Genomic DNA, 24,130 nt, shown 5'->3' on the forward strand with positions numbered 1-24,130 from the left:
TTTCTAGTGTGCCATTTTAAGTAGTTGTTTCATTACTTTTAAACTTAAAAATAATGGGGGATTCCCAAACTTAACAGATGAACAAGATGTGGCTAAAAATAATTTATATACGTCTCCTCACCCTAAAGCATTTTGAGAAGAAGAAACTCCTCAAATGAATCCCTTCCCATCCATAAACTACTATAAAATATCTACATTGCTGACCTCTAGCAGATAGTTTTCCAAATAGGACAATCTTTGTTCTAATCTTTTTTGTTTCTGTTTAATCGACAACAATTACAGGAAGGGAGATAGTAGTCAGAAACTCTTTCTTTCTCAAGTCCAGTTTACTCCTACCTTTTCTCTTTTTTGTGTGTGGCCTTTGACTTTCTTTTGAGTTGACTGTGTTTGGTTTTCCACCTGCCATCTCCTCACAGAGATATTAAGCCCCAGACCTAAAACACGAAAAACACAAAGATGTGCCTTTCAGTCTTTAAAAATTAGTCTTCGCTCTTTGTCTCACAAACTGAAACTACTGTGTTTAAAACAGTAAGGAGCTGTTCAAAGAAAAATGGTAGAGGTCTCTATTTCAATAATTATCATCAATTACTACATTATTTAGTGAACTAGGACTAAGGTTTTCTGGAGCCTATTTTTGTGAGTGGCCATGGACTAAATAATAAACACTTACGTGCCAGGCACGTTGGCTGATGCCTGTAATCCCAGCACTTTGGGTGGCCAAAGTGGGCTGATCACTTGAGCACAGGAGTTCGAGACCAGCGTGGCCAACATGGTAAAACCCTGTATCTACTAAAAATACAAAAATTAGCCACGTGTGGTGGTGCACACCTGTAATCCCAGCTACTCAGGAGGCTGAGGCAGGAGAATCGCTTGAACGTGAGAAGCAGAGGTTGCAGTGAGCCAAGATTGCATCACTGCACTGCAGCCTGGGTGACAAAGGGAGACCCTGTCTCAAAAAAACAAAATAAAATATAAGTAAAATTAATTTAATTTTTTTTGTTGTTTTTGAGACGGAGTCTCGCTCTGTCACCCAAGCTGGAGTGCAGTGATACGGTCTTGGCTCACCTTAACCTCTGTCTCCCGGGTTCAAGCAATTCTCTTGTCTCAGCCTCCCGAGTAGCTGGGACTACAGGCATGCGCCACTAAGCCCAGTTGATTTTTGTATTTTTAGTAGAGATGGGATTTCAGCATATTGGTCAGGCTTGCCTCGAACTCCTGACTTCGGGTGATCCACTCACCACCTGCACCTCCCAAAGTGCTGGGATTACAGGTGTGAGCCACCAACCTTGGACATAAAATGGGTAAAAAAAAAAAAAAAAAGACTTAAGTAATTTAAAGTTTTTATCATCCCTACCACTTTCAAAATAGAAAATCATGGGGAAAAGGAATTAAGTAAATGTCTTTTATTGGCTATCTAATTTGAATGTTTTTTTCTGGTGTGTGTGTGTGTGTGTGTGTGTGTGGTGTATACAGTGGAACATGATCTTGATCAGATTGACTACATAGACAGCTGCACTGCAGAGGAAGAAGAGGCCGAGGTGAGACAGCCCAAGGGACCGGACTCAGACAGCCTTAGTTCACAGTTTATGGCGTATATTGAACAGCGGCGAATCTCTCATGAGGTAGTACATAGATTGAAGCCTAAATATGTTGCTATCCCTTCATAAAATAATTCATAATAGTATAAAGTTTTGTTATATCAGTGATTTGTTGACTGAAGCCTAATTGTTTTCATTATGTTCGCTTCTGATTTCAGCACTGAATTTTTCAGATTTATTCAGAAAAATCAGACAGTAGTCTCAAGTAGGCTTTAGGTTTATTTTTCAAACAAGAAAGATTTCAGAATTTTGCAGAAGGAATAAAAGAAGTCTAGGCACTGTTAAGGCCTTCGAAGAAAGTACAAAGAAAAATACAATGATGCTTTTCATTGTTGTTTTTATTGCTTTTTTATTGTTACTAACTGATGAATCATAGTTCGGTCAGTAGTTAATTGACAGTTAAACCAAAAAGTTGACTTTTGTGGCAACATGCAGACTTAACCATAGAATTTTTATAATATGCTGAATTATATTGGAGCTTTTGTGCTAAGTCACACAGAACGTAAATTGTTTGCTAGTAAAATTCTTGGGTATCTCTTAAGTGGAGCATTGAATTGCCTTAGAAAACAAATGTGCATTCAACCCACTACAGAATCTCTGCCAATTCCCCAAGGGTCTCAGATAGAATAGCATTCTTCAGTCTTCTTGTCAGCATAATAAAATGGCTTCACTTTAGTGGATGTGATGTTGATGTCTGGAGTTGGTTTCAGGCTCTAAGCAGTGATTATTTGAGAAACACTTGGGTCCTTTCTAGAGAATGATGTATTATCCTTTTAGAAATAGAGAAGAATCCTTTGGTCTGAGACAGCTAAAAGGAAAGAAATAAAAAAGAAATAGAGAATAATCATTTCAAGTGGGACATGTTGTAGAGTGATATTATCATTCTTTATTTAATGAGACAAGAGTCTTACTCTGTCGCCCAGGCTGGTGTGCCTTGGCATGATCTCGGCTTACTGCAGCCTCTGCCTCCCAGGTTCAAGTGATTGTCCTGCCTCAGCCTCCCGAGTAGCTGGGATTACAGGCACCCGCCACCACGCCTGGCTAATTTTTATATTTTTAGTAGAGACGGGGTTTCACCATGTTGGCCAGGCTGGTCTCAAACTCCTGACCTTGGGTGATCTGCCCACCTCAGCCTCCCAAAGTGCTGGGATTACAGGTGTGAGCCACCGCATCCAGCCAGTATTATCATTCTTTTTTTTAAAAAAAGGGCCTTGGTTTTTCCTATCTGAATACTTTTGAACACCGTATTTTTTGTTGGTAAAGAGACACTCTTGTATTTAAAGTTGGATAAAATTATATAAGTCAAAGTCCTACAGCCCAGAGATAGCAGTGTACCAGGTGATTGATGAAACTACTTGTTGAGGCTGCTGGAGCAAGGGGCAACTATTTTGCAATAAAACTAAAATTAACAATGACACATTATAATCCTTAAAGAAATTCATTTTCTTTTCTCCTGGTCTTTCTCTTTGATCATGTTATGGTTACTTAGGCTGTATAAATGGAGTATCTCTACTAAAAGTGAAAATGCCTATTATACTACTTTAAAAAAATAGTATTTCTTTAATTCATTATATTGTTTTGTAATAATATTTTTAAAACTCTGGCTGCCTGTTACGTATGGTAGTCTTTATGACTTCTGTGTCATAAAGCTTTTGTAAAATTTAGCATCTGTGAAAATATGATGAGGCAGCATTATTTTAGGTGGTTTCACAACCAGTGAAGAAGTATCTTTTTATTTTCCTGAACACTATCTAAAAATGGAATGTTAAAACTAATCTATGTGAGGTTTTAAACACTCTACTATTATTTAATTTTATTATAATACTTGTCATATACATAGACCATTCCTGTCTGAACATGGTATGATTTTTTTTTTAATTAAACCAATGTCACATTCATTTTGTCATGAAAATTTCATGTGCCTCTTAGAATAATTTTAGATAATTGCAGTATCATAAAACTAGGATGGGGCTGGACGTGGTGGCTCACGCCTGTAATCCCAGCACTGTGGGAGGCCAAGGCAGGTGGATCACTTGAGGTCAGGAGTTTGAGACCAGACTAGCCAACATGATGAAACGCCGTATCTACTAAAAATGTATTTAAAAAAACTTAGCTGGGTGTCATGGCGGGTGCCTGTAATCCCAGCTACTCGGGAGGCTGAGGCACGAGAGTCACTTGAACCTGGGCAGCGGACATTGCAGTGAGCCAAGATTGTGCCACTGCACTCCAGCCTAGGTGACAGAGCAAGATTCTGTATCCAAAAAAAAAAAAAAAAAAACTAGGATGGTAAGTCACTGATAGAACGTCCTAGGAGAGATTTGTGTTTATTTTTTAAAGTGGTATAGCTTGGCCTGGTGGCTCATTCCTGTAATCTCAGCCACTTGGGAGGCTGAGGTAGGAAGACTGCTTGAGCCCAGGAGTTTGAGACCAGCCTGAGCAACATAGCGACACTCTGTCTCTAAATAAACAAAAATTTTAAAATGGCGTATTCACTAAAATTAGAAAAATTATTTTTGCATCAGAGTTGTAGAATTGTAGTTTATTATTTGGGATCTCATGTCCAGACTTTAAGACAGTCAGTTGTTAGCCCTTTGAAGTAACTCACCAGAAGTTTCTAGTGATGTGTGATAGGTAGATGCTATTTCTTGGAAGTAGATGGTAAGTAGTTTTATGTTTGATTTGTAGATATCCTTTTTGGGAAGGTTGTTCTTATTTTTCCCTTGATGAATAACCATTTTGGTGATTATTTTTGGTGTTGAAACAAGATTGTATTGCTTCTATAGGTTTTCCTTTGATAACCTTTAATTCTACCTTTGATTTATAATTTTATTTTTCAGTGTGTGGTCTGTATTTTAAACCAGTTTAATTTTCCTCAGTAATACTTTTTGAAAATGACCTCTTACTCTTTAGTTTGTAAATAAGTAAAATTGCCAGTAATATTTTCCTTTTAAATATGGTATTTTACCATAAATAGAAATTACTTTTTGTTTTATCTTGATATTCACCAACACACTCAAGACTGTTCGTATGAGTATGATAAGAGACAATTTGTTGGCCGGGCGCAGTGGCTCACGCCTGTAATCCCAGCACTTTGGGAGGCTGACGTGGGCGGATCACGAGGTCAGGAGATCGAGACCATCCTGGCTAATATGGTGAAACCCCATCTCTACTAAAAATACAAAAAATTAGCCGGGCGAGGTGGCGGTCGCCTGTAGTCCCAGCTACTCGGGAGGCTGAGGCAGGAGAATGGCGTGAACCCAGGAGGCGGAGCCTACAGTGAGCCGAGATCTGTCACTGCACTCCGGCCTGGGCGACAGTGAGACTCCGTCTCAAAAAAAAAAAAAAAAAAAAGACAATTTGTTGTGATGAATAAATAAAGAAATTTAATCTGCCCAGTGAACTCACTATTACCAGAAATATTCAAGAGAAACTGAGCAAATGCCAGGGTAGGGTAGGTGGGAATTTCTGTCCTAAATGGAAGTCTGTTAGTGACCTCTTCAGTTCCTTTCCAATTCTAACATCTTATTATTCAGTAAATATTACTGTGCTTGGTCACTGTAATGTATATAATACAGTGAGAAGGAAATCTACTTTCTTATAAAATAAAATAAATGTTTGTGGATTGTGAATGTTTTTGTTTATTAAAGCAGCAGTATAGCATATGATGCTTTTAAACTTAAAGTTTACATTTGAAAAGTCTATTAAAATATTTTTTAGTGTAATATACAAATTAAATGACAAATTGGATGTGAACTGTGCAATTGCAGTGTTCTGGATTAATATACTAAATTTATTTATTTCTGTCCTCTGGCCTAGGGTTCACCAGTAAAGCCAGTAGCCATTAGGGAGTTTCAAAAAACAGAAGATATGAGAAGATATTTACATCAAAACAGGTTTGAAAAATCAATTCTACTTAATTTGTTTCTGTCTTAATCGTGAAAGCATAAAGTAATTTTGGTTTTATGCAGATCTGTGTATAATAAAGATGTTTAGATGGCATGTATTTAGAACTGAGTGACGGTGTGCTTTTTTGTACTCATGCCATTGAAAAGGTAGAAACTGATTTGATTCTAAATTGAGACCATCTAAATGATTATCTACACAGTTAATCGATCTGAAGATACTTAGTAGCAATGAGATTTTGTGGTGAAGCTATATGGATTCGTGCACAAAAAGGGCTAAAAGAATTTCAGGACTGGGCTTAGTGGCTAACACTTGTAATTCCAACACTTTGGGAGGCCAAGGTGGGAGGCTTGCTTGAGTCCAGGAGTTTGAGACCAGTCTGAGCATCATTCTACTCCTCTACAAAAAGAAAAAAAAATAGCCTGGCGTGGTGGTGCACGCCTGTGGGCCCAGCAACTCAGAGGCTGAGGTGGGAGGATCGCTTGAACTGGGAGGTTGAGGCTGCAGTGAACCCAGTTTGTGCCATTGCAGTCCAGCCTGGGCAACAGAGTAAGACCCTGTCTCAAAAAAAAAAAAATACAAAAATACAAAAAACAAAAACAAAAAACAAATTTGGAGAGTTCTAATTTTTTTAACTTACATTTTTGACTGGATAACAGAGAGAAATAGGCAGAGACAGTGATATGTATCACCAGTCCTGTCTCTGTTAATACACTCTTTCCACTGTACTTGGTGCCTCTCAGAATATTTTGAAAATTAGGCCCTGTGCGGTGGCTCGTATCTGTAATCCTAGCACTTTGGGAGGCCGAGGCAGGTGGATCATTTGAGGTCAGGAGTTCGAGACCAGCCTGGCCAACGTGGTGAAACGCCGTCTCTACTAAAAATACAAAAAATAGCTGGGTGTGGTGGCACACGCCTGTAATTCCAGCTACTTGGGAGGCTGAGGCAGGAGGATCGCTTGAACCCAGGAGGCGGAGGTTGCAGTAAGCTGAGATTGCACCACTACACTCCAGCATGGGTGACAGAGTGAGACTCAGTCTCAAAAAAAACAAAAAAAGAATATTTTGAAAATTAGCTTGATCATTTAGAGCACTGCTTCTCATTCTTGAATTCCAGAATGTTTCTTGTCATGAACTGTTTCACAATAGTTGGAAATTTCAGCCTTTAGCTCTTTGCCTTCTGGTTTTATGAAGTCTTGATACGCCTATTCTTAAGTGATGGTAAATTTACATAGTTCTTATACTTGACAAGGTATTAAAGTTAACTTGGGGGACTGAGATATAGATGGAATAAATATGTAGGGAGAAAAAAGACAGACATCTCATAACTTTGACATTTATACTCTTATCACTTAACTCATGGGGATTTAATTAAGTTTTGTATGCTTTGAAATTTATTTCAGAATGTCTTTTCAGTTGCCATGTGTCCTTTTATTGAGAGTATAGTCTTTTGAGATTCCAGTTTTATGCGGGAGTTTCCAGTTACATTCTCCACCTTGAGTGGGCCTGCATTTTATATCTCCTGTCCCTCTCACGTCCTGCATCCATCATAGGTGAAGCTCAAGAGCTCCAGGATTTAGTAGAAACCCTCAAGGTAAAAGCTGGCTTTTTCACTCAGTTACCTTATGTGTTAGTTTTCTGTTGCTTGTGTTACAAAGTTAGCAGTTTAGGACAACACCTCTTTATTATATTATACTTCCGGAGGATAGAGCCTGGGCAGGCCGTGCTGGGTTCTCTACTTAGAGGACAAAGTCAGGGTATCGGCTGGCCTGGATTCTCATGTGGAGACTGTGGAGGAGAAGTCATTTTCCTGCTACTACTTCTTGGCAGAATTCAGTTTGATGCAGTTACCGGTCCCCATTACTGAGGTCCCCATTATTTTCCTGGCTGCCAGCTGGTGGCCATTCTTGGTGTTTAGAGGCCACTCACATTCCTTCTTCATGGGTCCCTCCATCTTCAAAGCAGGAATGACGGGTCAGATCCTCCTTATGTTTGGAATCTTTCTCACTTCCCTTTCTACCACATCTCGCAAATTCTTCTGCTTTTAAGGGCTCGTGATTATATTAGGTCAACCTGGATAATCTCCCCATTTTAAGGCCAGCTGATTAGTAACCTTAATTTCATCTGCGAAGCCTTTTTTTAATGTACTACAACAGCATTCACTAGAGTAAGGAAGGCCAGGGACCGAGATCATGGAAGCCGAAAGTCTGCCTACCACATCTTAGTCCAGAGTTCCTGTTTTTACTTCTTTTTGAAAGTCTGTGGATTCTTTATTTTCATGGCACCTTAGCAATACATTTTAAAAGCTTGTTTTATTTTATTCAGCATTTTGGTTATTTCCATTGGAAGAGTCATTCAGGGCGTTTAGTCTGCCACAGTGCTGGAAACTAAAGCTGGGATTACATGTTTTGTTTTGTTTTGTTTTGTGACAGGGTCTTGCTCTATTGCCTAGGCTGGAGTGCAGTGTTGTGATCGTGGTCACTGCAGCCTCTACCTCCCAGGCTCAAGCAATCCTCCCACCTCAGCCTCTGGAGTAGCCGCAACTTCAGGCGTGTGCTACGTACTCAGCAAATTTTTTGTTATTTTTAGTAGAGACAGAAATCTCACTATGTTGCCCAGGCTGGTCTCAGACTCCCAGATTGAAGTACTAACCCTCCTGCTTTGGCCTCCCAAAGTGCTGGGATTACAGGTGTGAGCCACTGCACCCAGCCATGATTACTGTTTAACTCGGGGTTCCATAGCACAGTCCTTGGATAAGAACTCCATACTTGATCCTAGTAACCAGTTAGGCTCTAGGATCAATATATACTTCATGTTTTTAATTAGGTATTTGTGAAATATCTACTATGTGCCAAGTTCCTTTCCAGATGTTGGGATATAGCTATGAACTTAGTCAAAATTCCTGCCCTCCTGGAGCTTACATTCAAGTGGAATGTTGAATTCGAACCTAAAAAGACACAATCGCCTCAGAATGACTGACAGCTCTCAGACCAGCAAGATTTGTCTCTAATCTGAATAACATGTTAACAAAAAGACGCTACCTCAGCAGTCTGTCAGTTACAGCAACTCAAAAACATTGAATGAATGTAAGGAATCCTCTGCTGGCGAGCTGAAAAGGAAAGCTTGCTTACCCCTTTTTTTCTTCCAGTTCTTTTCGCCTACCCTCATCCACCATGTACATTTCTTCCCCCCACCACTCCCCTACCGCTACCCACATAGAGTCTACCCTACTGGGAGATCATAAACATAGGGAGATATAATAAATAAAAAGTGTGAATGTTTTGTAGTATTTGCCAAGATGGATTATGTGAATTTGAAATTGAAACTAGCAAAAATTATGTTTAAAAAAAATTGTTAAAATAATTTTTTATGGGCTGGGTGCAGTGGCTCATGTCTGTAATCCCAGCACTTTGGGAGTCCAAGGCCAGCAGATCACCTGAGCTCAGGAGTTCCAGACCAGCCTGGCCAACATGGTGAAACCTGATCTCTACTAAAAATACAAAAATTAGCCGGGTGTGGTAGCTTGCACCTGTAGTCCTAGCTACTTGGGAGGCTGAGGCAGGAGAATCGCTTGAACCCTGGAGGTGCAGTGAGCTGAGATTGCACCACTGCATTCCACCTGGGTGACAGAGCAAGACTCTTGTCTTAAAAAAAAAAAAAAAAATTATAGGGCCTACTTATAATTTGAATAGCATTTTAGTTCAGGAGAGATGATAATATCAGACTAGGTTCTGTAAAGTGTGTTATAGCTTCTATAAAAAGCAATATAGAATTAACATTTAGATAAAACCTGGAAGTTTTTTTGTTTCATGTTATATAGACAAAGCCAGAAAAGCTACTCACATTAATTATGTGATTTTGTAAATAAAGAAAAACAGAGAAGGCAGTTTAGTCTGCCTTATACTGGCCGGATATAATATACCTGTAATCCCAGCACTATACTGGCCGGGTGTAATACACCTGTAATCCCAGCACTTTGGGAGGCCAAGGCAGGTGGATCCCCTGAGGTCAGGAATTCAAGACCAGCCTGGCCAACATGGCAAAACCCTGTCTCTACTAAAAATACAAAAAATTAGTCGGGTGTGGTGGCGTGCACCTGTAATCCTAGCTACTTGGGAGGCTGAGGCAGGAGAATTGCTTGAACCCGGAAGGCAGAGGCTGCAGTGAGCCGAGCTTGTGCCCCTGCACTCCAGCCCAGGCAACAGATACGCCATCTCAAAAGAAAAAAAAAGAAGTCTGCCTTATAGAGATAAAAGTCTGGTTTACTTAGCTCAAGTAAGTTCAAGATTTAAAGGAGATACATACATGTTACCTGCATTTTTGTTTTTTATGTCTCAATATTCCACGCTTTTTCAGGAGAGGGTGCTACTGTCATTCATTCAAGCAATATTTCTTAAGCACTATAGTGGTTCTGTCTCTGTTCCAAATCCCTGATATTTTAGAGTTACTTTTTAGTGGATGTAGACACATATGTGTAACAAGTATGTTTCAGGTACTGCTAGGTGCTATGAAGAAAAATAAAGCAGGATAAAAGAGATGGTAGGGTGAGGGAAGAGTGAAAGTAATGTTAGATGCATTGATAATATTTCAGTAGAAACCTGAAAAAGAGCAAACATTATGGCGGTCTAGGGGTGAAACATTCTAGGTAGAGGTTCTGAGGTAGGAACATGCTTTTGGTGTATTCAAGAAACACCCAGGAGTCTGAGTAAAGCAGGACAAATCTGGGATGTGAGATGAGAGTTCTGCTGTGGTTATGTTCTATTTCAAGTACCTACAAGACATCCAAGTGGAATTATCAAGTAAGCAGTTAGATTTATGAGATTGGAGTAAGGTGGCAAGAATTAGGGCTTGAACAACCAGAAAAACAAACTGAGCAGGGGTGGTCTTGGGGATAGGAGAAAGAGGGTAGTGTCCTAGAGGCTAAATGAGAACAGTTGTTGTTTTTGTTTTTTTGAGACACAGTCTCTGTCACCCAGGCTGGAGTGCAGTGGTGTCATCATAGCTCATAAGCAGCCTTGATCTCCTGGACTCAAGATCCTCCCGCCTTGGCCTCCCAAAATGCTGGGATTAAAAGCATGAGCCACTGTGCCTAGCCTTGAAAACTGTTTGAAGAAGTATAGAGAGGAATGAACAACATCACTTACTGCTCATAGGTTTTTTGTTGTTTTTTTCCAGACGGAGCCTCGCTCTGTTGCCAGGCTGGAGTGCAGTGGCGCGATCTTGACTCACTGCAACCTCCACTTCCCAGGTTCAAGCAATTCATCTGCCTCAGCCTTCTGAGTAGCTGGGACTACAGGCGCGCACCACCACACCCGGCCAGTTTTTCGTATTTTTTTTAGTAGAGACGGGGTTTCACCATGTTGGCCAGGATGGTCTCGATCTCCTGACTTCGTGATCTGCCCGCCTCAGCCTCCCAAAGTGCTGAGATTACAGGTGTGAGCCACTGCACCCAGCCCTGCTGATAGGTTTAATAAGGGGAGGACTAAGAAATAACTATTGGATTTGGGGATGTCAAGATCATTGACAAACTGGTGAGGTGAAAGAACAGCTTTAGTGAAACTGAAAGGACGGGATGCAGATTGGATTAGGTACAAAATACAGTAATGAGATAAAGTGGAAACAATGGGTTTGACTGGCTTTTTAAAGAAGTATTGTAAAAAGAGGGTAAATGAATATATGTACTTGTAATCCCAGCACTTTGAGAGGCCAAGGTGAGTGGTTTGCTTGAGCCCAGGAGTTCGAGACCAGCCTGGGCAACATGGCGAAACCCCATCTCTACCAAAAATAGACAAAAATTAGCCGGGCATGGTGGTGCACACCTGTAGTTCCAGCTACTTGGGAAGCTAAGATAGGACTGCTTAACTCTGGGAGGTGGAGGTCTCAGCTGAGATCCACCACTGCATTCAAGCCTGGACAACAGAATGAGACGAGACTCTGTCACAAAAAAAAAAAGAAAGAAAGAAAGAAAGAAACATAGGTAGAAAGAAGATTTAAAGGAGATACATACATGCTACCTGCATTTTTGTTTTTTATGTCTCAGTATTCCACACTTTTTCAGGGGAGGGTGCTACTGTCATTCACTCAAGCAATATTTCTTAAGCACTAGAAAGTGCTTAAGAAAGTAGAAAGAAGGTATGTATTAAAAAATTGAAAAGCGGCTGGGCACGGTGGCTCACACCTGTAATCCCAGCACTTTGGGAGGCTGAGGTGAGTGTATCACCTGAGGTCAGGAGTTCAAGACCAGCCTGGCCAACATGGTGAAACCCCGTCTCTACTAAAAATACAAAAATTAGCTGAGCGTGGTGGCGCATGCCTGTAATCCCAGCTACTCAGGAGGCTGACGCAGAAGAATCTCTTGAACCAGGGAGGTGGAGGTTGTGGTGAGTGAGATCGCGCCACTGCACTCCAGCCTGGGCGACAGGGCAAGACTCTGTCTCGAAACAAAACAAAAATTGAAAAGCATTGTTAAAGTATAGTGTTCAGGTTAGGGCACATAAACACACTTGAGTTGGTTTATTTGGTCCTTTCTGTGTTTTGTTTCAGTTCATCTACAGATGGCCGCTAAAAGCTGTGGGAAATTTTAACAGTGAAATTAGTAATCTAGGGAGAAAGTTGCAGTTAATTCCTGTTACTCTAAATGTGTAATCAGGGTGTGGTGCGGTGGCCCACACCTGTAATCCCAGCACTGGGAGGCCTAGGTGGGTGGATCACTTGAAAGCTCAGGAGTTTGAGAGCAACCTGGGTTAACATAGCAAAACCCCGTCTCTACAAAAACTACAGAAATAATCCTGGGTTGGTTGACACACACCTGTAGGCCAGCTACTCGAAAGGCTGAGGCGATATTATCACTTGAGGCCAGGAGGTTGAATCTGCAGTGAGCTGTGATCAAGGCATTGCACTCCACCTTGGGCCACAGAGTGACACCCTGTCTCAAAAAAAAAAAAAAAGGCTGGGCGCAGTGGCTCACATGCCTGTAATCCAAGTACTTTAGGAGGCTGAGGTAGGAGGATGGCTTGAGGGGCAGGAGTTTGAGACCAGCCTGGGCAACGTAATAAGACCCTCATTGCCACAAAAAAATTAAAAACACAAAAAACAAAAAAACAGCTGGGCGTGATGGCTGGAGCCCAGGAGGTGAAGACTGCAGTGAGCCATGGTAACGGGGTTTTTTTTGTTCCCCTAATAGCACACTGAGTTCAGTGCCTGTAGATCAGCCTGATAGGCTAATCATCATAGTTTTGGAGGCCAGGTCCTAAACGTCAGACAGTAACTACTCCTGCCAGTTTTAGTTTCAGACACAAAGATGAGTTACAGAGACTTGAGCAATGAAATCTGTTTCAGGAAAAGGATAAATAGTAAACTGTAAGAATTAACACTGATAACAGTGAGAGGGAAGTACTACTTTTTTTTTGTTTTTTTTTAAGCATTAAAAAGGGTTTCGTATTTTTCTTAAAAAAACCAGAATCTCTATTTCTGTGTTAAAATTGCTTCATCAATTGAAAATAAGAGCAGGTGTGCTTTATAAGGACCGTTACCAGGTTCTGTAGTTGATAAAATGACTCTGTGTGTAAAAGGATCTCAGTTTACATGTGTCCTGTTTTAATCATGGTGGTAACAAAGATAATAGTTACTTGTGTTATAAAGAAATGATACTGGTTGAAAAGTGATCTCAGTTAACTGTATTGTTGGTATTGGCTGACGTAGACAGTGATACCACATGAAACGTGAGTTGGAGGCATCAGATTTTCCTCTGGTTTCACTTAATGACTTGGACTTAGGTTTACAAAATGCAGCTACTCCTTCAATGCTAACTAGGCAGTTTGCTACTGATTAATAGAAAGCTACATTTACAATAAAAATTTCATTTGTTTTTTGTGTATCTGTTTGTCTTTTTATCAAAGAGTTTTTTTCTTTCTTTTTTCTTTTTTGGGTCAGGGTTCCGGTTGAGCCATCTTCCCTCTTGTCACTATCAGCAAGTCACAATCAGGTAATGTTTAGTAGTTGTGTTTATTTTTGCTTTTTAAACTAAGGTGATTTTTTTTCTTTTATAATACTTAAATTGCCATGAATTGCCAGGTATATTTAAGCATTACTAGCTGTCTCGATCAATTAATATAACATATGTACGTGATACTTGCTAACAGTGTTTTTAGATAGGAAATCTTTACCTTCGTGATGCCTTTATAGTATTAGTAATTGCAGTTTCTCCCATCACTTTCAGTGGCAGAAACTGCAGTTACTTTTGCACCAACCTAATATATATATAAGAACAGTGCAAAGATGGGAAAACATTAGCAATAAACACATTTCAAGCAGTGCTAGGTGACTTCAAAGCAAAAGTTGCATGGGTCAACAGTAGTTCCCTAAATTGATAGGGAATATTGGTAATGTGATCCTCATTTTTACTTTCATATGCACAATAACGCTTTGGTTCCAGCTGTCACACACAGACCTGGAACTTCATCGGAGAAGGGAGCAGTTAGTAGAGCGCACTCGGAGAGAGGCTCAGCTTGCTGCCCTGCAGTATGAGGAGGAGAAAATAAGGACCAAGCAGATCCAGAGAGATGCTGTCCTGGACTTTGTCAAAGTGAGTCGTTGGAATGATACTGTTCAAGCTGCTAACTGGCTAAGTGCTTATTTGTTTGGTCAGGGCTGCTGCTTTTTATTGTCCATTAAAATGTCAACCAGTTTTCTCTCTGTAAGGAATCTTGACTAAATAGAGTGTCTCTTTTACTTGTGTCTATCTGCATGAGGACAATAGAAGTGATTATCTTATTAACGGTAAATCTGTCATTGGACATGTTACTTTACTATTCAGCTGCCGTTTCCTCAGTTTCTAGTGTCATAATAAAGATCAGTAAGATGAAAGTGAAAGTGCTGTGTGAGCCATAAAAGGCCGTGCAGATGGAAACTGTTACTCAGACCTCTCTCCCGCTTCCTCGCTTTCGTAAATAACAAAAGTTTGCTAGCCTCACAGACTTAATCTTTCGCAGGAACTTTGATTTGTTCCTTTCTGTTCTCCACACACATTCAATTAACAACCGCGTTAATATTTCTTAACATTTTGCAGCCTCTATAGTAGTGCCTGAAACGTTGTCATTTTATTTTACCTGTATTACTTATCTTTTTGTTCTGAAATCGTCATTTTTTTCTTCATAATTATTTGTAATTTTGTTTACTTAATATCTGTCTCTCGTTTATCTGTAAACTCCATGAAGGTAAGAACCATGTCTGTTTTACTTACTGCCGTGTCCCTAGACCTTAGCAGGTCTTAGCTCATAGTAATGGTCAATAAGTATTTGTTGAATGATTAAATGAATTTTTCTTGTCCACTAAAGACTTTTCTGTATTTCATACTTTAACTAGAGACCATCTTCTTTAAGTACCATGCATATGTCTGTTTTACTGTTTTACCTGATAAACTCTTTTTTTCTGAATGTACCAGACCCTTGGTGATGATGTTTAACTCTCTTTCTCACCTGATTCCTCTTCATCCAACAAGTTCCCTTGTCTATTGTTTTCTATAAAAATGTAGGCAAATCTGGCCGGGTGTGGTGGCTCACGCCTGTAGTCCTGGCACTTTGGGAGGCCAAGGTGGGTGGATCACCTGAGGTCAGGAGTTTGAGACCAGCCTGGCCAACATGGCAAAACCCCGTCTCAAGTAAAAATTTAAAAATTAGCTGGGCGTGGTGGTGCATGCCTGTAATCCCAGCTAACCAGGAGGCTGAAGTGGAAGAATTGTCTGAGCCTGGGAGGCGGAGGTTGCAGTGAGCTGAGATCGCACCACTGCACTTCCTGCAGCCTGGTCGACAGAGTGAGACTCCATCTCAAAAAAAAAAAAAAAAAAGTAGGCAAAGATTTTGACCAATAGCAAAAATACTAAAATTAATATTCCTACAAGCAGAAGTTGACAAAGGTGCCTTCCTCCCTGAAAACCTTGTCTGCCCTGAGATGTTTCTTCTTTTCGTGCCTTTTCAACCCTCATAAGAATCGTGAATGTGCTAATGGCCATGTTCTCCTGACCTTTGTCTCTGTCATTGTACTTTCACAGAAGTCACCTAATGCTATGCACACGAGATCTCCTAATTTCTCCAACCGTTTCTCTTTCCCTTAAGTCCCTACTTGATTTGTTACTACATACAAACTTTCCTATATAGTTCTCTTGAAACTAATGGAAATACTTTATTGGTTTATTCTTAATAGGTCATTTGGAGGTGTTCGGGTTTCACAGATGAAGCTGCAGGTCTAGGAAGATTAAGCAATGTGGTCATTTATAGTACATTCGTTTTCTTAATCAGGAGGCAAACCTAGACTTCTGAAAGTCTAACTTTGTTCGTTCATTTGACTTGATAGACCTTTATGGAATGCTGGTTGTACAAGGAATATAAAGATGCATAAAATACAAGCCCTGCCCACCAGGCACAGCTTAGACCTTATCAGGAAAATAAACACAAATAAAACAGAAAATAAGGCAGCTTATAATGAAAGTGCTAGTTTTATATTCAAGACGATAGAAGACTTAGAGAACAAGTATCATCAGAGTTGACCTCAAAAAGAAATGATAGGGACCCTGAAGAATGAGTAGGTAGGATATAGCCAGGAAGAAAAGACTGGATGATGGTGTAAAGGGGGGTTCGTTCTAGGCTGAGGAAATCTAAACAGGATGGGAGCTGGGAATGGCCTTGTATGATTTGTAGCTTTAAAATAATGGCACTTGCAGGAAATACCAGCTGGCCTAGAGAGTTTGTATTGAAGACTTATGGGAAAAATGAATTATTGAGATGATGATAATAATACTTATTGAATGCTTATTATGTACTAGGCACTATTTTAAGTACATTATATATATTTACTCATTTAATTCTCCCAACAATCTCTTTAGGTACCATTTTTTCTTTTTATGAACAAGGAAACACGCTCAGAGAGAATAACAGTTTACTAAGATTAAATACTCAGGAAGTGGCAGGATTAAAATCCTGTGATTAGAACAAGGCAGCTTGGCTCCAAAGCCTATTCTGTGAGCACAGTCTATGCTGCCTCTCGGTGATAATGGTTAACACTGAATCTTAAGTGCTGTTCTATGTGTTTTGCATAAATTAACTCACTCAGTTTGCCTTCTATAGAAGTCACACACCCAGTAAGAGATAGTCAACTTGTAGAGAGTCTTGATTAAATGTCAAATTAGTGGTTCTTGATCTATTAAGTAAAAGAGAATGCTGAGTTTCAAAGCAGGAAAAAACATGAGGAGAGAGAGACTTCTGAAAAACTAATTGACTTGCGTTAGAATTGGTTAGGAAGAAAGAGACTAGAAAGAGGAAAATGAAGAAGAAAGAAATTGCAATAGTTAGACTGGGGTGCAAAATAAGGCCTAAAAACCAGGTGGTTTCTAAGGGTCCTAAGGGTCAGCAGTATTGCACAGTGACAAGAGCCTAAATTCAGAAATATCTGAATTTCAGTCCAGCTTTGCCACTCACTGTGCGCTTGACTTTCAGAAAGTTACTGAGCCATTTTATGCTGTTAGGTTCCTCCTGTGTGTGATATTTAACTATTAAATATTAACTGTCTCAGAATTATGGATATACCTAATGCTTAATACTAGTATGGTAGATGCTATATCCCCTATTAGTATAATAAAATGGATTTGCTGAATTACCTATAAGAGAGATGGTGAATAAATCACAGATGGTGAATAAATCACTGAAGAGGGTGAAAAAAAAGAAGCTCCCAAAGCAAGGTTTGGAGGCTGAAAGAATGGTTTCAAATGAGGGTCTAACATTGTGGAAAGAATGCAGGCTCTGCAGTCGGAAGGCAGGCCCGAACCAGTTATGCTGCTTACGAACTCGGAGACCTTGCACGTGCCACATAGCCTCTCTTCTCGATTTTCTCATCTCTGAATGAATGTGATGATGATATTTTATCTCACACAGTAGAAGAATCACTGAAATACTGTGTGCACAGTGACATACAGTAGAGCACGTTGTAAAGCAGGGACCACACCGATGCTGTAATGTTATTATTAGATTATTAGACATCACATGTTGGAGAAAATAGCCAGTTAGTATGGGACATTGTGAGTTTGTTTTTGAATGTGTCAAATATGAGGTGGAGTGGGGTTTCCAAGTAGAGAGTTTCCATAGACAGTTGAAAACACAAACCTGAGATTTGCTTCTAGCTAAAGTTATGAGCATTCGAGTGATACTGAAGCCAATAGAGGGAGGGAATAAGTTCATCGAGTAAGAGGTCAATATTCTGATTGCAAATGTGTTTGTGTAGATATATGTATAGTTTTTAAAATTTCTATCTAAACATTTTCTAACTAGTAAATCTAGAAAAATGCTATATACAAGAGGTAAAAAAATTAATGTGAGTGATTATTTTAGTAAATAGAATTTGTTATTTGCAGTGTTCCAGGCTCTAACCAACTTCCTTTTTTGGGGGGTTTTGGGGTTATATAGCAAAAAGCATCACAAAGTCCACAAAAACAGCAGCCGCTCCTAGATGGCGTAGATGGTGAGGTAAGTTGATGTAATCTCCTTTTCTTTGGAGTTGATTATTTTTGCAATGGAAATGAAATGTTTACATGTAATTATCATGTTTTTAGTGCTCAGAATATTGCCATTTTTCTTTTTCCCCCCTCACAAAATTCTCCTTATGAGGGAGATGATACAAGCCAAGGAGTTTACTAGAATCTATAGATCAAGGCTTTTTTCAGCTATACACATCCATCTAGAGATGATATTTCCCTCCCTGACCCCCACCAGAGGCACCGTCCCCCTCTCCTCCACTTTTGAAGCGTTGTGTGTGGAGTCCTGGGAGCTTTACCTGGTACAGGTAAATGGAGTGGTTACTAAACAAAAAAAGACTCTTACATAGGATTTCAGATTCTGTGCTATCAGTGATAACACTTATTTTATAATGTCAAATAGTTCATTTTTCCTACAGATTAACAGAAAATAAATCACTTAACCTTTTAAAAATCTACACACCTATTTTGATCTGTTAAAATGAAGCTTACTAAATGTTTTTATTGTAGTCGGCTTTCTCATTAACCATTTTCCCTTTAAAAACCTTCCAGTTTTTTTTTTTCTTTTTTTTTTTTTTTTTTTTTTTTTGAGACAAAGTATCACCTCGTCACCCAGGCTGGAGTGCAGTGGCACGATATTGGCTCACTGCAACCTCCGACTCCCGGGTTCAAGTGATTCTCCTGCCTCAGCCTCCCGAGTGGCTGGGACTACAGGTGTGCACCACCACGCCCGGCTAATTTTTGTATTTTCGGTAGAGACGGGGTTTCACTGTGTTGGTCAGGCTGGTCTCGAACTCCTGACCTCATAATCCGCCTGCCTCGGCCTCCCAAAGTGCTGGAATTACAGGCGTGAGCCACTGCGCCTGACCCAGTTTTTTTCAATTTATGATCATTACCTCCTTGAAAAATGCATAAAAGCGTTGTTTCATGTGAATTTTGACTTTGCTTTTCATAAAATAAGTTATTTGAAAACCTAACACATGGGGCTTTACAAGCAACACTTTTCAGTGTTTTTAAAGCACAAGAGTTTCTGGTATGGAAAAGTGTATTGTTTGAAATGTTTTCAATTGTCCATTATAAAGGTTTTTAAAAACTTTTATCTGACATAGAACTACTACTGTTTTTTTATGTTAGAACATTATATATTTGTATAACACCTCAAAGATTGGCTCCAGCATGTTCACTTGTCTTTTCTTCACCTGGTAATAATTCTAACACATTTTCGACAACCAAAGTTTGATAAATTTAATGTGTGTTTTCTTTTTTACCCCAATATTTCCTTCTTGATGATTGTTTTCAAGTAATTCATTCTCAAGAAAACTAAAGCTCCACAGGAAAATAACATAAACAGTTCTAAAAATTGTAATTGTACTTTTCATTTTGCTTAAGAAAGAAAATGAAGAGATACTTAGACTAGAAATTATGACTCTGGGCTTCTTGTTTGTCACTGGCTCACTAAATGACTACAGGTTCTTTATGTTATTGTTACATCTCTCTCCAGCTTTCTGTTCCCTCCTTGCTTTGTAAGGTTTTAGGCAATAAGATCGTATTTGAAGTTGTTTAAACTCTGAGAGAAGATCAGTACTCAGAACCAACTTACTGACTGTTACAATGCATGAATTCCAGATGATTGTGAATGTCGTCCTCTATGTCAGCATCTTCAAAAGTGTGTCTTAATATGTCTCTTTCCTTGTGTGTGTATTCGTGAAATACGTCACACGTGTGCGTAGTTTGTTTTTGACATGGCTTCATTTTTCTCTACCTCTCCAGTGCCCCTTCCCATCCAGAAGGTCTCAGCAGACTGATGATAGTACCTTGTTAGTGGTGAGAGTTTGCACAAAACGGAGTTTTACATTTCTGTGTTTAGAGGTTAAAGGATAGCTGTTGTACTTTTTATTCAGAAACTACCTAAATACCATCAAACATGATGAGCATCATTACTAAATGCTTTATGAAGAACTAAACCATTTTCCCACGTGACCCTTTGTGATTGACCCAGTGTTTCAAAGTTCTGCAGCTCATATCTTTGTCATTGCCACCAAAAGGAAAACATTTGCATTGAGAACCATATTGGCTTTGTGTGTGCTGGGAACAGAGGCATAACAATATTCATGTTTTAAATGTGTCTAATTCCAGGAGCACTTACTTTATTAATCATTAATTCGGCTCATGGGTCACCTGTATGTTAAGGTGACTCATGACACCGATTGCACAGCTGTATATTTGGCATCCAATTTTATGATGTATTTTCAGCTACTGAAAATCCTTCACTTTGGTTTTAAATACTTACAGCTGAAGATTATTCCTTCATGTTCACTTTTTAAACCCAAGGAAACATTAACTGCTGATCGTGTTTAGCACTGGTTTACTTTATTGCGTGTTTCATCAGCTCAAAATAAGTATAAGATGGAAGGTTGATTTAAAGTCTTATTAGCCTTGCGAAAGAATTCTAACCATTTCTAGAATTTCTTTCCCCATCATGTTTTATGTGATTGTTTTCATAGTAGTACATTCGGAAGTCTAGTATCTACAGTGCTAGTAACTGCTGCCAGGGTGCATCCTGCTGCGTGAGCTGCATGCCTCAGCATGACTTTCCTGTTACATCAGCTTCCATGGTCTGTTCACATTGCTGTGTATTCCGCAACCTTCATTTCCTTTGAGATGGATAAAGCACCTTTTAACTGGGGGGTCTTATAGGTGAATACAATCATCACACTCTAGAGTTTTAGTTTAAGTGAATTGGCCTAAGAAGCGAATAATAAGTTAAAAATGTAGACAAATATTGAGAGCCTCCAACGATCCAAACACTTACCAAAATTATCTCATTTACTCCTCGCAACAACCTTAAGAGTGAAGGTTAAACTTAACACCTTTTTACAAATGATTACTGAGGCCCAGAATGCAACTTGTCCAAGGTCCCATAGATAGTAAGTGCAAGGCTGGGAATCCACATCTGTCTGGCTGATGGGAGAACCTGCATTAAACACCATATTGAAACTGAAAACCATTTAGGAAACTGAAGGTTTAATAACACGCATAGTAAGCGGTGTAAGTCTGAGTGCCAAGACTTTTTTGTCAACAAAACAGTGGAATTTAGAAAAACAACAGCAGCAAAATCCCCTTAGTGTGTAACTTGAAATTCCCTTTGGCTGTTTGTCAAAACACATTCACTTAAGTTTTAGTTATCAGTATTCATATCTGATCCTCCAAATTAGATGGCCTTTAAAAGCAAGGCATTTCTTCTAAGTTTGATGACCTTTAAAAGCACATCTCACATTTCTTTGTCTGCCAAATAGTGTCCAACCCAACACTGCAAAAAGAGTCGTATTTTAAATAAAACCTCATATTATCAAAACTATGCTTCAGAAGGCTCCTGTTGCTTAGAGTGAAGTCTGAGCGTGGCCTCGAAGCTCCTTCGTGCTCTACTGCCTCCCTCTCCAGTCTCCTCTCTGGGCTTGTGCTATACCAGCATTGTTTCCAACTCTTCAAATATCATAAGCCCTTTTCCATCTCAGACCTTTGCAAATGCTGTTTCTTTTACATAGAATGCCCTTCCCTCCCTGCATATACCCCTGGATTAATTCCTACTCATCTATCAGGTATTTGTTTAAATGTCGCATCTTTAACATGACTTTTCTGCAGCCCACTACCCTTAAAGCAGCCCACAGTTTGACAGTGAAATAAACTGACAGGAGCTCCAGTACATGTGATGAAAAGGAGGCCCAGGAAGCATACATAGTTTATTACTGTTGTCACAGTAATTTTTTTATCATGGTAGTTTTATTTGGGTGTTTATTATTTTTATTTTTATTTTTTAATTTAATTTTACTTTATTTTTTATTTTTGTTTATTTATTTAATTATTTTGAGACAGAGTCTCCCTCTGTTGCCGAGGGTGGAGTGCAGTGGCATGAACATGGTTCCTTGAAGCATCAGCCTCCTGAGTAGCTGGGACTACAGGTGCATGCACCACACGTGGCTAATTTTTTTTTTTTTTGTAGTCAGGGTCTCACTGTGTTGCCCAGGCTGGTCTCTAACTCCAGGGCTCAAGCAATCCTCCTGCCCCAGCCTCCCAAAGTGCTGAGATTACAGGCATGAGCCACCGTGCCCAGCTTGTTTATTCTTTTATTATCTCTTTTCTGTTGGACTACTAGACTATAAGCTTCATGAACACAAGGATATTCTATTTTGTCTTAATATACCTTAATACACTCCATCCCTACCACAGTTCCTGGGATATATTAGGTGCTCAGTAAATATTTCCTGAATGAACATATAAATTCTGTGCATCTACTGATTATTAAATTGTTTCGTGATGAAAAGGTCTGATGAACGATATCGTAAGGTAAATGCTGAATTTGATTTAAAGACCTTGAAACTTACGATTTGAAATAAAGATTTATAACAGCTAATACCAGTTTACAGTGACATTGTCTTCGGGCCGCCCCTCAAGCTCCTATTAATATCAGTTACACTGACATTCTCTTTCGGCTACCCCTCAAACTCCTGTTAATATCAGTTTACACTGACATTGTCTTCGGGCTGCCCCTCAAGCTCCTGCTAGTATCAGTTACACTGATGTTCTCTTCGGGCTACCCCTCAAGCTCCTGCTAGTATCAGTTACACTGACGTTCTCTTCGGGCTACCCCTCAAGCTCCTGCTAGTATCAGTTACACTGACGTTCTCTTCGGGCTACCCCTCAAGCTCCTGCTAGTATCAGTTACACCGACATTCTCTTCGGGCTACGCTTCAAGCTCCTGTTGCTTTCGTCTATATCAGGTCTCATTTTAAAAGAATATGAGGCTCATTTTACCTCTTCTTCCTCCACTCCTAGTTTTCGTTTTTGTATTTGACATTGGCAGTAGTTCCAGTACCTTTGATTAAAAAGCAGGCCCAGGAAATCTAAACCCCAGAAGCATACACAGTGTATTACCATTGTCACAGTTTTGCTCTTTGGTATATTTTTATCTTCAGTATTTGCTGCCTTAAGATAGATTTTGTGATACATGTAATACATTGTGTGTTACATGCTGCTTTTGTCAAATAAAAATGTTAATTCTCATTAAAAATACAGTTGTATTTATTTTATTGACCATATACATACCTTTTCCTAAACACCCGTTTGTTTTCTTGTTCATTTATCTCATAGTTTAGAAATTTATGTTCCTAGTTTAAATTTTTAAAAATTACTTGTAAAGACTTCACTATTTTTAAGCTCTTGGCATTTTGTTGTTTTAATAGGTAAAACCTTATCCAGGGCTCTTTGTGAAAGTATTGTCTTCTCTGATTTCCACTCTCCATGTGGCAAATGAGAAAAATTGTCATGTTTTGAGCACCTCTTACCTGTAATCAAAATTCTATATAATAAATACTTTAAAATTTTTTCCTTTTAATTGACAATAATTATATATATACAATCCAACTATATCTCTAATACATCTAACCAGTTGTTATGTTGGTTGGTGAAAGATAAAGGATTCGAAGAAAACGGAAATTCCACCTTCCCCTCTTATAGTCATTAGGAGTTTCACAGAGGCAGAGATGAAATGCCAATTCCTCCTGCATCAGGTTGATGCAGAATCCTCATGTCCTAATTATAATATATCTAATTTGGATTAATGTTGAAAAAACATTGTTTTTATTCATGCCAGTTCTGCTTGGTTAAAATCCCCCATCATAGGAACAGAACTCATTAGTTTCAAGGCTACTATGCTAAAAATGTTGATGTTCTGTTTTATTTCCGCATAAAATCATTTTTCATAAATCATGCCTCTCATTTCTTGATTAATGTGGCATGAGGTATTGAGACTATCCTGAATTATACAAGTGGAAAAACTGTGTCCATGGGTTTTTGTCCCCCAAATATTCTCTTCCTGCCCTGTCAGTAGCTTAGTAAACCATTTGAAAGATTGTCAGTAACCTTTCCTTTTCTCATTTCACTAGTCAGATCTGCCTGCCTGACATTTGCTAACATAAATGCTGCCTTCTGTTTCTTCTCTTTCTCATTTGAAATGTAGTCGCTGTCAGGGTTGAATCAAGTGGGCTGTGCTGCTACCCTGCCTCATTCTTCTGCCTTCACGCCTCGTAAGGTATCTCTTGTTATTGTAATTC

The 24,130-nt window shown here is 39.3% G+C and overlaps 1 protein-coding gene across 5 annotated transcripts in view; it reads left to right on the forward strand.

Moving 5' to 3' along the window:
• Positions 1-24,130, forward strand: part of LRCH3 (leucine rich repeats and calponin homology domain containing 3) — a 102,072-nt gene that overhangs the window by 49,214 nt on the left and 28,728 nt on the right. For 3 of the 5 annotated variants that reach the window (XM_054480579.2, XM_054480577.2, XM_063661394.1), the window contains 6 exons: positions 1,474-1,622; positions 5,415-5,491; positions 13,433-13,484; positions 13,935-14,084; positions 17,953-18,012; positions 24,037-24,108. In XM_054480579.2, the coding sequence (XP_054336554.1) occupies positions 1,474-1,622; positions 5,415-5,491; positions 13,433-13,484; positions 13,935-14,084; positions 17,953-18,012; positions 24,037-24,108 (560 nt within the window). The remainder of the gene's footprint in view (positions 1-1,473; positions 1,623-5,414; positions 5,492-13,432; positions 13,485-13,934; positions 14,085-17,952; positions 18,013-24,036; positions 24,109-24,130) is intronic. The other 2 variants (XM_054480580.2, XM_054480578.2) reach the window with 1 other exon arrangement.

This window comes from Pongo pygmaeus, chromosome 2 (assembly GCF_028885625.2).
Source record: "Pongo pygmaeus isolate AG05252 chromosome 2, NHGRI_mPonPyg2-v2.0_pri, whole genome shotgun sequence".
In the NCBI taxonomy this organism is placed as follows: Eukaryota; Metazoa; Chordata; class Mammalia; order Primates; family Hominidae; genus Pongo; species Pongo pygmaeus.